The sequence below is a fragment of the Anolis carolinensis genome, chromosome 2, assembly GCF_035594765.1.
Source record: "Anolis carolinensis isolate JA03-04 chromosome 2, rAnoCar3.1.pri, whole genome shotgun sequence".
Taxonomy (NCBI): Eukaryota; Metazoa; Chordata; class Lepidosauria; order Squamata; family Dactyloidae; genus Anolis; species Anolis carolinensis.
The window spans coordinates 92011327-92024765 of record NC_085842.1 but is presented as its reverse complement, the minus strand read 5'-3'; the positions used below and the strand labels follow the sequence as shown (position 1 = coordinate 92024765).

The 13439-nt window shown below is 40.0% G+C and overlaps 1 protein-coding gene across 3 annotated transcripts in view; it reads right to left on the bottom strand.

Moving 5' to 3' along the window:
• The window catches only part of adam19 (ADAM metallopeptidase domain 19), a 72102-nt gene that overhangs the window by 37316 nt on the left and 21347 nt on the right, over nucleotides 1-13439 (bottom strand). For all 3 annotated transcript variants that reach the window (XM_062970236.1, XM_003223477.4, XM_062970237.1), the window contains 2 exons: nucleotides 4261-4339; nucleotides 1435-1511 (listed from right to left, as the gene is read on the bottom strand). In XM_062970236.1, coding sequence (XP_062826306.1) covers nucleotides 1435-1511; nucleotides 4261-4339 — 156 coding nt within the window. The remainder of the gene's footprint in view (nucleotides 1-1434; nucleotides 1512-4260; nucleotides 4340-13439) is intronic.

Sequence of the window (13439 nt, the reverse complement as noted above, 5' to 3'; positions counted from 1 at the left end):
GCATATTGCATCTGAATGCTTCCAGTAATCCAAACTTAGGACAATGTGCACCATCTTATACTGCAAGAGACTCTGCTATAAATGGAAAATGAGCTTTCAGATGATATTGCTGCAGCCAAGAATAATAAAAAAACAGAAAATGGTAGGGAGGAGAAGAAGAAAAGTGGGTCAGGTTGCACCTGCATTGCTTCCCATTTTGTGTGGGCCATGTGGATTCTGTCTGACATACGTGGCCAATGTTTACTTTGTGTACAATGCTGGACAGTTTGTTTACAGTAAAGTGAATTGAGGTCACTGAGGGATTTGGCCAAAACTGTTTCCTGACTGGACAGAAGCCCAGCTTTCAAATGTCTTTGAATAAAGGTGACCAAAATCTAATGCGTCCTGTTTATAAAAACACTATCTTTAATTTATTGTTTTTGGAGGTCAAATCTTCCTCATATGGAGTAAATTTGTGCATATCTATACTGCAGACTCACAACTGACAAACAGTGTTGAAGAACAGATATTTGGAAGCAGCTTTACACAAGAAATATATTATAAAAATGCTGTAACACCAAAATATATGGGCAGATTTAGAAGAGCATTATAAGGAAGCAGAAAAGCAAATATAACTTAAAACTATGTAAGCCTCTTCCTAATCATCAGCAAGCATGGCTTCCTATTCTATCTACTCTCTGGGTTACTTCTTGAATTGCAAATAACTTGTGGCACCCCCTGACCTTTGTTCTTATCAATTGTAGAACTTGGTGAACCACTCACTAAGTGCCTCCTACCATCCTCTTCCGATGACTTAGTACAATAAATCCCCTTCAAACTGGGATGATACATAGGAGACTCCTCTGGGTGACAGCCACCTGTCCTGGCTGAGCTTTCACTTTGTGTATAACTGTGGAGGATGGGAACTGAAATTTGACATCAGGAGAACACACATTGCACAGCCCTGACATAGATCTTCACAGAGAGAACATGAAAGTGATTTTTTTTTCCTTGTCAGAAGTTGCTTCTGGAGTGAGAGAATTGGCCGTCTGCAAGGACGTTGCCCAGGGGACGCCCGGATGTTTTGATGTTTTATTATCCTTGTGGGAGGCTTCTCTCATGTCCCCGCATGGAGCTGGAGCTGATAGAGGGAGCTCATCCGCACTCTCCCCAGGTGGGATTCGAACCTGGCAGCTTTCAGGTCAGCAACCCAACCTTCAAGTTACGAGGCTTTTATCCCCTTGGCCATCGGGGGCTCCAACATGAAAGTGATGATTAATAGTGATCATGACTTTCTTTTGTAATTCCACCATGAATATGTTTCCTTTTTGAAAAAAGGAGACATACATTTTGGTTGAGTTCCCTCTTTGCAACAGCAGATTATGAAGTTATAAGGAGGTTACTTCGGAGAATCAGTCAGAGATTAGATTTTGAAACAGGGAGCTTGGACCTTACCGTAGACCATTGCATGTGCTGAGTGCCACACTTGAGTCTTCCATCCCTCTCACTATACCATGGTAAAAGCAATGATCCTAGAGGACAGAATAGAAATTGTCAAGGAATGATGACCCACACTGGTGTGGTCAAACTTAGAAAAATATTCATAAGGAAGAACATAATGGCTAGAAAATGTTGCAATTTGCTTTTGCCTGAGTGTATTGGGACGGGAAAGATTCTTCCTCTCCTTTCTTCCTTCCTCTGCTAAGTTAATTAAGCACCAATTACTGTCACGCTTACTTCAAACGACCAGCATGAACACAGACCAAAGGTAGCTGTTATCAAAACCAATCTTTATTGAAGAACACACGACTTGGGAAAAGTCGAGAATGACATAATGTTTACACACAATCATTTTTATCACCTTTGCTACAACGTCACACCACACGTAAATATCATCACCAAACCCCACCCCCCATATCACATTACTACCATTACAACACCAACTATTCATTAAAGCTGTTTTGATTCTCACTCCAAAAGTTCCCATGCTCCGCTGCCAGGTGTCTGCATGAGCTATCGGGGAGTGCTTGTTGTTATGGCTCCGATTCCAGAGCTTACAGACTCAGCTCTGGGAATTGGCTCCATGACAAATTACTACTGTGCCATGAACTTAGTTTTCAGCAATTGAGATAAACTGAGAATAAAGGGAGAATGGAGGGAGGGAAGGGAAAAACTGGGACAATTTAAAAAGAGCTGAAAAAGTGGAGTGATAATGGATTAATCAGAATGGCCCCTGTCAAATTGAGACAGTTGAGAATATACAGCTTGCCTTGGGAAGCAAAATAATTTGAACCAGGCATATTGAGTTCATAGTACAGGTTGAACATCCTCTATCTGAAATTCTGCTATCTGAAATACTCCAAAATACAAAATATTCTGCATGGGAGGCTGAGATATTGATATATTTGTTTCCTGATGGTTCAATGTACACAAGCTTGGTTTCATGCACACATATATTAACAAATATAAAATTACCTTCTAGTTATGTGTATAAGATGCATATGAAACATATGGTAAATCAAATAAATATTTAATTAAATTCATTTATGTTTCATAGGGACCATATGAAACACGAGTCCCACCTAAAAGATATGTAAACACAGGAACCCCCCACAAAAAGTCCAGAATACAAGACAATTCTGGTTCCAAGCATTTCTGATATGGGATATTCATCCTGTAATCCTGAACTGGTGGCATTGGACATTTGCCCTAGAGCTAAGATCCAACTGACAGTGATGGCATGAAAATTTTCCCCATCAAATTCAAATGACTATGGAAGAATTCTTATTTTTCAGATCCTTTTTCTTTGTTTTTGTTTTTTGTTTTTTTGTTTTTTAAGGCAAAATGTCACAAGGACCCTATTAAATGGGTTTTCACCAACACAATTGTCAAGAAAACAAGTTTTACAACCCAGCCACCAATGAATCCCATCACAATCAACAGTTCAAACAAATTACATGGTAGGAAGGACAAAAGACAAAAGGACAAAAATTGATCCTAAAATTTTATTTTGATATAACACAGGCATGGGCAAACTTTCTAATGTGGGGGCCACATGGCAGGCCAGAGTGGGGTGGGTGGGCCTGGAGGGAGGGGTCCCCCCCCCAAATCTCCTCACTGCCCTTTCCTCCCCTTCCTCTTCTCTTTTGGATGCAGAAAGTAAAGGAAAGATGGGAAACTTTTGGCTCTCAAAAGGGTTAGCCTCCATCAGGATGAGATGGTGGATGGGAGAGAAAAGGTGTATCCATTAGATCCAGTATTGCCTACTCCTGATATAGAATCCTAGAACTGGAAGAGACCCCCAAGGGCCATCCAGTCTAACCACCTACTATGCAGAAAGTCACCATTAAAGCACTCCCAATAGACAGCCTCTACAGAAAAGCCTCCAGAGAAGGAGACTCCACCACACTCTGAGGCAACCACTCTCCAGGAAGTTCTTCCTAATTTTTTCAGTCAAATCTCTTTCCCTGCCATTTGAACCCATTGCTCCCTTGTGCCCTGGTCTCTGGAACAGAAGAAAATCCGTCCCCCCCCCCCCTCCTCAATGGAACATCCTTTTAAATCTTGAAACATGATGATCATGTTCCCTCTCAACTGTCTCTTCTCCCAACTAAACATCCGCCAGGAGGAAAGGAGGAAGGAAAAAGAGAAGGAAGGAGGGAAGAAAGGAGGAAGAGAAGGATGGAAAGAGATAAAGGGAAAGAGGGAGGGGAGAGGGAGGGAAGGAAGGACAAAAGGGTGCAAGGGAAGGAAGGAAGGAAGGAAGGAAGGAAGGAAGGAAGGAAGGAAGGAAGGAAGGAAGGAAGGAAGGAGGGGAGAGAAGGGAGGGAGGGAGGGAGGGAGGGATGGTGACAGAGAGGAGGGCCTACAAAAAAGCCAAATCTGTAAGGGTTGAATCTGGCCCCCCGGCCTGGATTTGCCCATACCTGATAGAAAATCATCCTAATTGCCCCATCAATCAATTCATTTCAGAGGAGCAGCCAATCCAAACCAGAAGTGGAAATTCACTGGCTGCCAACACATTTTTGGACTGAAACATGCCTGACCATATTGGATGGGGATGAAGAGAGTTACAGTCTACTAATATATAGATGGCTATAGATTCCTCACCCCTGGTTTAAAGACTGAACACAGGATGAAACCTCCAGTGGTAGGAGACAGCCAGGCACCAGAAATGCGGGGCTGCCCGCTTTAGAGCCCTAGTGTGATAACGTGTGATTTATTCACCCAAAGCCATTATATCACTTCTGCATTAGAGAAAAACTATACTGGAATACTTACTGTTTTGTTCACCATAACAGTTTGCGGAAGTCCACTTTGGGTATAATGAGTCTCAGTGTAGCCTGGGGCAAAGAGGTCCCTGCCAAGAGACAGTAACAAGAGAATGATATGTTGCACATTATTGTTCATTCTAAACTATACGCCACATATACAAACTCTTGCCATCAGACTGATCAAGGCCTTACCCTAGTATCTCACAAAGAATGTACAATTTCAATTGTCACCAGTTTGTATCAGCAAATGTGAACTTTTGGATGGCTTGAACAATATTTTGTTGAAATAGATATACCATAGAGTGAAGCAAAATAGATATAATAAAATATTAGGAAAAGACTTCTGGATACAATTTGTAAACATAATTGTAACTGTTCCTTCTTTCATTTCTATCAATGTTCTGACATTCAGGAAGGATTCAGGTTAAATGGAAATATATCAACTGAATGGGTCAGGTTGGAAGATCTACCTCCCTGAAGTAGGACCTTTTCCTCTGTCCTAGGAGGGCAAATACGAAAACCTCTCATGGCCTTTGGATTGGACCAGAGAAAGAGAGGGAGGAGCAGTCTTCCAGAAAGACAAAACTGGCTTCTGTAATGCATCTATTCCAGCAAAACTTAAAAGGGCTTAGTACACAATGAAGGTGGTATAGTTATGATTGAAGTTATCTGATGCCATCATGCCAGTTTTCATCTCATTCTCCGTATCCTGGCAAAACTAATTTTGCTTCTCATTGACTAACAACAGGTCATTCTGTTATTGTATTTGCAAACTACAGGCAGAAGCCTCAAGCTATCATCTGATTTCATCAGATGGGTGGTTTTTGCCATCTCTGTGCACTGCCAGTATGCTATTGAGACGGAGTCTGCAAGAGCCCATCACATGATGCAGGGCTACTTCGGATAGAGAGTCATGCAAGCAGCACCACAAAGACAGGGTCCTGATTAGTCGGGTGACTACCTGACTCCTCATAGAAGAAGCTGGGAACAGCACAAAAGGAAGCCAGGGACAATGGGGAAATGTTGTGAGATGACAGCCCATGACCCGCAATGATAAGGGGACAAAGTGGAATGCTGCTCCACAGTTTCCCTCACTGTCCCCGTCTATCCCTTGGCTTCTGGACCTCCATGTGATGAGGTCCATAGTCTGAAGAGTATGAGTTTTCATTTTCAGTTGCATTTAGCACTAGGAGAATGCAATACAAGGGGACACAGAGCCAGCAATGCCCTTGAGACAGGTTGTTGCAGTGCGGGGAATCTAAATGTGATTAAACAAGCAGGCAAACTCAATTAAACATTGTCTAATAATATCTAGAGAGCCACACTTTCCACATTACTGAAACAGATGGAAGTGGGCTCTTCCAGGGTAATAGTTCAGCTTTTATTGCCATTTACCAAATGAAGAAATAGTACATTTTTGTTTGCCATTTAATTTTGCCAGTGAATCTCGTACTATGAGAAAAAGTGACAAACTAATAATCTACTTTTTCCATGCTACCTATATCTTCATACACCTTCATTCCATCTCACTTTGGTCAGTGAGAAACTGAACAGAAAAGTCATTCTTAAGCCTGGGCTGGCAACACTAATCTGATAACAACTTTACAATATAAGTCAGTAAAACAGTTGGAACAGCATTAATCATCAATTCATCTCCCAAGGGAACTTTGGAGCATTAGTTCTGTGTTAATGATAGTTAGGATAAGAAACTCTCCACTGAATTCTCATCACCCTCATTACATTATGATTTCCAATATTCTTTGGGGAAACCTGAAATGCACACACCAGTATAACACAGATAGGTTTGTAAACATATCACAAGTGAATGAAAAACATACATCACTATCCACACATGTAAAAAAATTGACAATAGCTTGAGACAATGTGAGATCTTGCTCCAACAAAACACAAGCCTCTTTCATGCTATACAATTGTATCACCACATTCCACTTAACTTCAAAGTTTGAATCCTGTGAAATCATGAGCCCTGCAATTTGGTTAAAACACCAAAAGGGCTTTTTGGCTGAGCATTCTTAATACTTGTCCCTGAATTTCAAACACCAGGATCGTGTGAGATAGCAGTTAAAGTTTTGTGCTACAACTGTGCAGTGTTAAGGTGCCCATGTTGTCATGAAAGCCAAGAGGTTGGAATATGTTCACATGAGAAATACCTGACTATAGAATAATTGCTGTCCGATGTATTGCAGGGAATAGATCAGTCTTCATCAAATTAATTGTCATCCAAACTGCCAAAACCTCTTGAATAGCACAGTTCACCACATCCTCCATTAATCCCCAGCTATACAATTGCATGTGCATATCTGCTCTCCAGAATTTCATTTTAAATTAATTTATCTTTGATCTCTCTCCGCCATCAAGCTTCTGATTTAAAAAGGTGCTTTATTAGCCATTACAATTTACACTTCGATGAAGTACAATGGCCTCAAGAGCACTATATGCTCAACAAATATTGTTTATGAATTCACTTAATTGTTTGTATCTCACTTCATTTCCCCTTATTGTTTCCTAGCCTATGATGCCATTCTTTAGACTACCAAAGAAACAGGAAATATTGCAAATATTTACAATGACCCAACAATCTGTTGCACTCCACAGACTATATACTACTGTGAGCTAGCAAAATACTCAGCTTCACAGTAGACACTAACACAATTTCTAATCTCATCCCAGTCGTCGCTTATTTTCCTTAGGCTCATTTTTTGTCTCCTACTCCCTTTTAATAACAACAACAACAACAACAACAACAACAACAACTTTATTTTTGTACCCCACCTCCATCTCCCCAAAGGGACTCGGGGCGGCTTACATGGGGCCAAGCCCGGGTAATTACAATAAACAGAAAGTAAAACACATCAAAATAAAATACAAAATTAAACATGTTAGCATATTAAATTAAAATGGTGAACATAATATAGTTAGACATAATTTAGACACCAGAATAAAAGTCATAAAAACAGACTGGGCCAAACGGCACAGAATGAATGTTGTAAAACAAGGGAATAAGGTGGATGACTAAAGTGCTACAATCAGTAAGAGATGTGGGAAGGGGTGGACACTGGAGCTATTTCCAACTGATGGAATAGTGTACAGTGCATCAAATAAAGTAATGGTCACTGGGACAGAGGATGACAATTCATTTTCCAAAAGCATGCTGGAAAAGCCAGGTTTTTAAACCTTTCCTAAAGGCTAATGGGGTGGAGGCCTGCCTAATCTCCCTAGGGAACGCGTTCCAGAGCCAGAGGGCCACCACGGAGAAGTCCCTCTCTCTTGTCCCCACCAGCCGTGCTTGTGACAGTGGGAACAGGAGGAGGCCCTCCCCCGACAAACAAAGAGATCTTTTCTACTCTATAAGCTTTCTTTACATTTGTCCTGCTGTTCATTCAACCTTTTCCTCTGCTTACTCTTCTGCATTCTTTATAGGAGGAAAGAGATTCTCTCTCTTTGTCATTGTTTCTGAAAGAAAGAGTTAAGTGTAGAAGGAGCAGGGGAAATTATTACAGATAGATCCACTGGAGCACAAAATGAGTATTCTCAGCTGCTTCACTTTCATTTCTATGAAATGACCAACAGCTAACAACTAAAGATAGTACTACAAACTACAGAAAGATTCACTAAGAGCACATCTATACTAAGTGATTTTGCTGTGCAGATGATTCCATAAGAAATCCTGGAACCAGTTTGAGCCCCGGATGGTGATTATACAACAGTCAGATCAACGATGCACATTGAGGGCATTCTTTCACCCACTTTTGTGGGAGATTGCTGCCTGGCCACCACAATTTGAAGCTAGCTTTGAAGTGCATTAAATGGTCAGTGTAGATGGGGCCATAGGGAACTTAAAACTAAAGTGAAATGGATTGTAGCCTATGATATTAACCTATATGATAGGAAACTTTTCAGCATATTCTGTTCAATCGAAAAGGCTCAAATTATAGCTGCAATGATGTATATGTTCCTAGTGACAACCCCCATTGAACTTCCTAATAAAAGAGGCATAAGATTCTATCTGAAGTCTAAAATCACAAGGCAGACAAAACCAGGATGAGTCATACATACAGCTACAATGTGGGCTATCTCATGATATCTTTTACAGAAAAACAAGAAAATAAGTCTGAAAATAGATCAAATATTCTGATTACCCTTTTCCAGTTAATTTCCTTATTCATCAGCCCACCTGACAAATGTCACTAAAGGTGTCTTATTGTGGTTAATGAGTGTGGGTTATGCTGGCTGGAGATGCAGCCTAAATGAGACAAAAAACGTATCTGAGACAAAACGTATCTGAGACAACATTATAATCTTTTCCCAGTAAATTGACATGTTCTACCTACAGCCCGTAAAAGCCTTCAACATGGTCCTTTTTGGATTGTATCAGAAGGGAAGCCTATGATACGGCCAAGGAGCTCCACAATCACCCCTCACATCTATACTGGGTAGAACAAAATGTTTTCCGATTATTTGGAATCCTTTTTAAAGGTCTCTCTAGTCTTTTTTAAAAAAAATGCTATTAGTCATTAATTTTATTTAAAAAGAAATTCTTGTTTTATTCAACTGTTACTAATGTCCATGCCAACACTAGCTAAGGATAAATATCTAGCTCCATATGCACAGCATTTAGAAGAGAGCAAAGAATGTCCTTTATTATGTAATAATGTATTTAATGTAATGTAATCTATATATATATAAAAGGCTTTTGGCATCACGGCGACGCACAAAACAACAAAACCCAACACCCCCAAACTCTAAAATTGGCAACACAATCCATCATCCCTGCCTCCAGTAAGATACAACACAATCACACAAAAAACACAATCACAACACCAAAAAAAGGCCAAAACCCACAACAGGCAATGTGCCATGCTTTCTATATTTTGTAATCTATATATACATATATATATATATATATATGAGTGATGGCATCATGGCGACCAACAAAACAACAAAACCCAACACCCCCCAAACTCTAAAATTGGCAACACAATCCATCATCCCTGCCTCCAGTAAGATACAACACAATCACACAAAAAACAATCACAACACCATTTTGATGTCTCTGGTAAAAGTGCAACGGGTCCCTTATTTGGGGGGCAGTCTGAAAGGGTCAATACCTACATTAACATGTCCATACTACATATGCATAACTATAGAAGTTTTTCTGTGAACCTCACACTCATTGTCTGTGGATTTTAACCCTTATTATTCTGCCCCCTCTAGATATTATTTAACCATCCTTTTATTTTATTAACATTTGTCTAATTCATAAAACCAACAGACACTCAAATACATACAGTTAAAGCTATTTAAAATTAATGAGAAAACAATATATAAAAAGTCAACAAAAATAAAAAGAAGTGGTACATAGCTCTTCTTTCATATACAGGCAGTCCCCAAGTTATGAACAAGACAGGTTATATAGGTTCAAAAGTTGAATTTGTATGTAAGTCAGAACAGGTACAATTGTTTTACAGTAACTCCTCATGTTTTGGATGGCATAGGGAAGTGTTAACACCCCTGTGGCATTTGTTTTGCAGTCTGTGCCCCTGCTCAGAAGATTTAATCTCACTTTCGGTGCCTGTGATATTTGTATTTTGAAAAATGTGGCTTTTTGTGGACAAAAGGATTAGAGATTAAGCTTCAGTAGAGACACCTTTTCCCCATGATAACTCTTCCAGGAGTGAATTTCCCTTCCGGGGGTTAGATTTTCCCACTTCCTGTTGTCTCACCCCCATTCTTATCTATGAGTTGTTTGCAAGTCAGATGTCATTTCCTACTTATGGTAATCCTACACCACAGGGTTTTCTTGGCAGGATTTGTTCAGAATAGGTTTGCCCTTGTTTTCTTCTGAGGCAGAGAGAATAGGACTTCCCCAAGGTTTCTATGGTTAAGTGTGAATTTGAACCCTGTTCTCCAGAGTCATAGACTCATGTTCAAAACACTATGCTGGCTCTCTTTTCAAGAATCTGTACCAGTCCCACTCTTGTGGAAAACACATGAAATAAATTAATATTATTTTTTGTTCTTCTCCTTCTTATTATAAGTATTATTTCAGGAAACCATATTAAAATAAACTAATAACAGCAATTGTTTCAGATCTCTCCTGACTACTTTTTTCATGCTGAAAGACACGAGTATTGGTAAGATGTCCTGCCAAGTAATATGCTGATTATTTATTTAACTCTTACAAGTAACAGCCCTAAAGAAGAATTAAAGTTTACAGTAGCAATTAACATAGTGCAAAAGCAGCCAAATCCACAATACTTGGCAGGAACACAGATAGATTAGGATTTCATCTAGAAAACTGCTCATTCAATAATTACAAAAAAGGGCTATTTGGACATCAGTCCAACCCTGTGAGGTGCTGATACTAACATTTTTCTGGCTTCTGTTTTCAATCTAATATTTTATATACTTTCCTTCAGGAAGGAAGGAGCATATGTTGATAATGTTAACTATAAATTTGCAGTGGTGTCTCCAAGCCACTGTGACCACAAAATGACTAGAGCGGGCCCTGCTTTTTTTTTTTTTTTTTTACTAGATTCACACAATTGTTTTTCCACCTGGTTATGCATCTTAAATACTGAACAGAGAAAATAAGCGCTGTCTGTAGTTGTGAATTAAGCCTAAAACAATTAGGAGAGAATGCACCTCAAGTCCAGATAAGTCACAGATGAAAACAGGGACATGTGTCACCAAACAACATTAAAGAGCTGTCAAGATGACTGAAATGCACTTTCTCAATGCACTTGGGAGAAATAAATCACCAGGACCAGATGGCATACCAGTTGAACTGCTTCCAGCTACACAGATAGCAACTACTCTAGTTCTAACCAAACTCTATCAATGAATATGGAAAACAGAACAATCACTGACAGACTGGAAATGCTTAATATATGTTCCAGTCTTTAGCCTACTTTACTGGCAAACAGAGGGAAAAAACATGGAGGCAGTGACAGACTTTGTATTTCTAGGCACAAAGATTACTGCAGATGCAGACTGCAGCCAGGAAATCAGAAGACGTTTGCTTATTGGGAAGAGAACAATGACCAATCTTGATAAAATAGTTATGAGTAGAGACATCACACTGGCAGTGAAAGTCTGCATAGTTAAAGCAATAGTATTCCTCATAGTAACCTATGGATGTGAGAGCTGGACCATAAGGAAGGATGAGTGAAGGAAGATAGACGCTTTTGAACTATGATGCCCGGGGCTGTGGCGCAGACGGGAGAGCAAACCAGTTGCAATTAACTGCAATGAATCACTGACCAGGAGGTCATAAGTTCGAGGCCCGCTCGGAGCTATGTTTGTCTTGTCTTTGTTGTATGTTAAAAGGCATTGAATGTTTGCCTATATGTGTAATGTGATCCGCCCTGAGTCCCCTTCGGGGTGAGAAGGGCGGAATATAAATGCTGTAAATAAATAAATAAATATGATGTTGGAGAAAAATTCTGAGAGTGCCTTGGACCGCAAGAAAATCCAACCAGTCCATACTCCAAGAAATAAAGCCCGACTGCTCACTGGAGGGAAGGATATCAGAGGCAAAGATGAAGTACTTTGGCCACATAATGAGAAGACAGGAAAGCTTGGAGAAAAGAATGATGCTGGGGAAAATGGAAGGAAAAAGGAAGAGGACCAACCAAGGGCAAGATGGATGGATGGTATCCTTGAAGTAACTGGCTTGATCTTGAAGGAGCTGGGTGTGGCGACAGCCGACAGGGAGCTCTGGCATGGGCTGGTCTATGAGGTCACAAAGAGTCGAAAGTGACTGAACGAATAAACAACAACCAAAGAGTGCAGATGATTCATCAAACAACAAATCCTACAATTGCATAGCATTTAGCCATGGCAGTTAAAATGGTGTCAAATTGCATGAATCCTGCAACACAGATACACCCTTTGTTACCTATTGCACTTTAAATCCAGTTTGTAGCAACTGAAACAAGCTTTGGACAAAAGGAAAAGTGGGGAAAAGAGAGAGAATTTGGGACTGATGTACATTAAAGACTTTCTTTCATATGCTTTTGTGGGAGTTCGTTGTCTGACTGACACAGCTTGAAGCTAGCTTTGAGTTGCATTAAATGCCCTAAATGAGTTGGACTTTTTTCGGTTTAATGGGTGGACTGGAAAGTAATTTTAAAATTTTCTTCCATTGAAAAGATTGAAAACAAAAGATGGTGGAGTGAAAGAATAAAAATAGTAACAGTGTATTTTATTTCTTTCCAAGGCTATTGAACATGACAGAGTGCTCATATGCTCTTTTCCTAGTAGCCAAATACTCTATTCTAAGGCATATTAACTGGGAATTGAAAAGAAGACCAGGCTAAATCTGCATTGATACTGCCTGTCTGCTGCCTGCAGCTTTCAGGGTGTTCTTCTAGTGAAATGTATTTGATGACTAAACATGGACAGCTGTTGCCAGTTTTCATTGAGCTGAAAGCTTTGAGAGCAGGGTCAGATCCAAAGAGTGAGCAAGGGCCTGGCCCACTGCCATAACGTACAGATGTCCTAAAGACTGTGTTTCCTTTCCAGCTCCATTCAGTGTGCTCTTGGCTTGGCTCCACTCAGTCAATGATTCCATTGTCCTGAACAAAGACCTCCATCTTCAGACCAGGGGACCGATCAGTGAAAGCAATGGCACAATGAAGGGGGCTTCTATGTTGCGCTCCTAACCACTATTTACAAGCCGGGGAGTGTCAAATACTTTGGGAATGAGGCAGAAAGAACCTTCCATTAGAAGAAACCGTTATGTCATAAAATGGAAGCACTAGGACTAGAGACAGACAGACAGATCACAGCTCTCTTGCCACGTGGCTGCTCTGGAGACTTAAACTGCTCCAGCACAACCAACTCCCCACTAGAATGCATACTTTTTCAATATGTTTGCATGGTCAATATTATATGTTAGAGGAATAGTTCCCATATTAAAGCTACAAAAATAAGGAGACAGATGCTTGAATTATTTCTATCATAAAATCATAACTATTGATACAAATCTAAGTGCAATAAAACTACCTGAACAAAAAGAAAGGTACATTTTTTTTATTTGGCCTTATCTTTACAAGCGCCATGGTCCACTGGATCCCTCTTCTATCAGTCTCATCCCAAGTAACAACAGTATCACCATTCGTTACTTGAGAGCATCCAATGCTTAGAAATATTCAACGATTT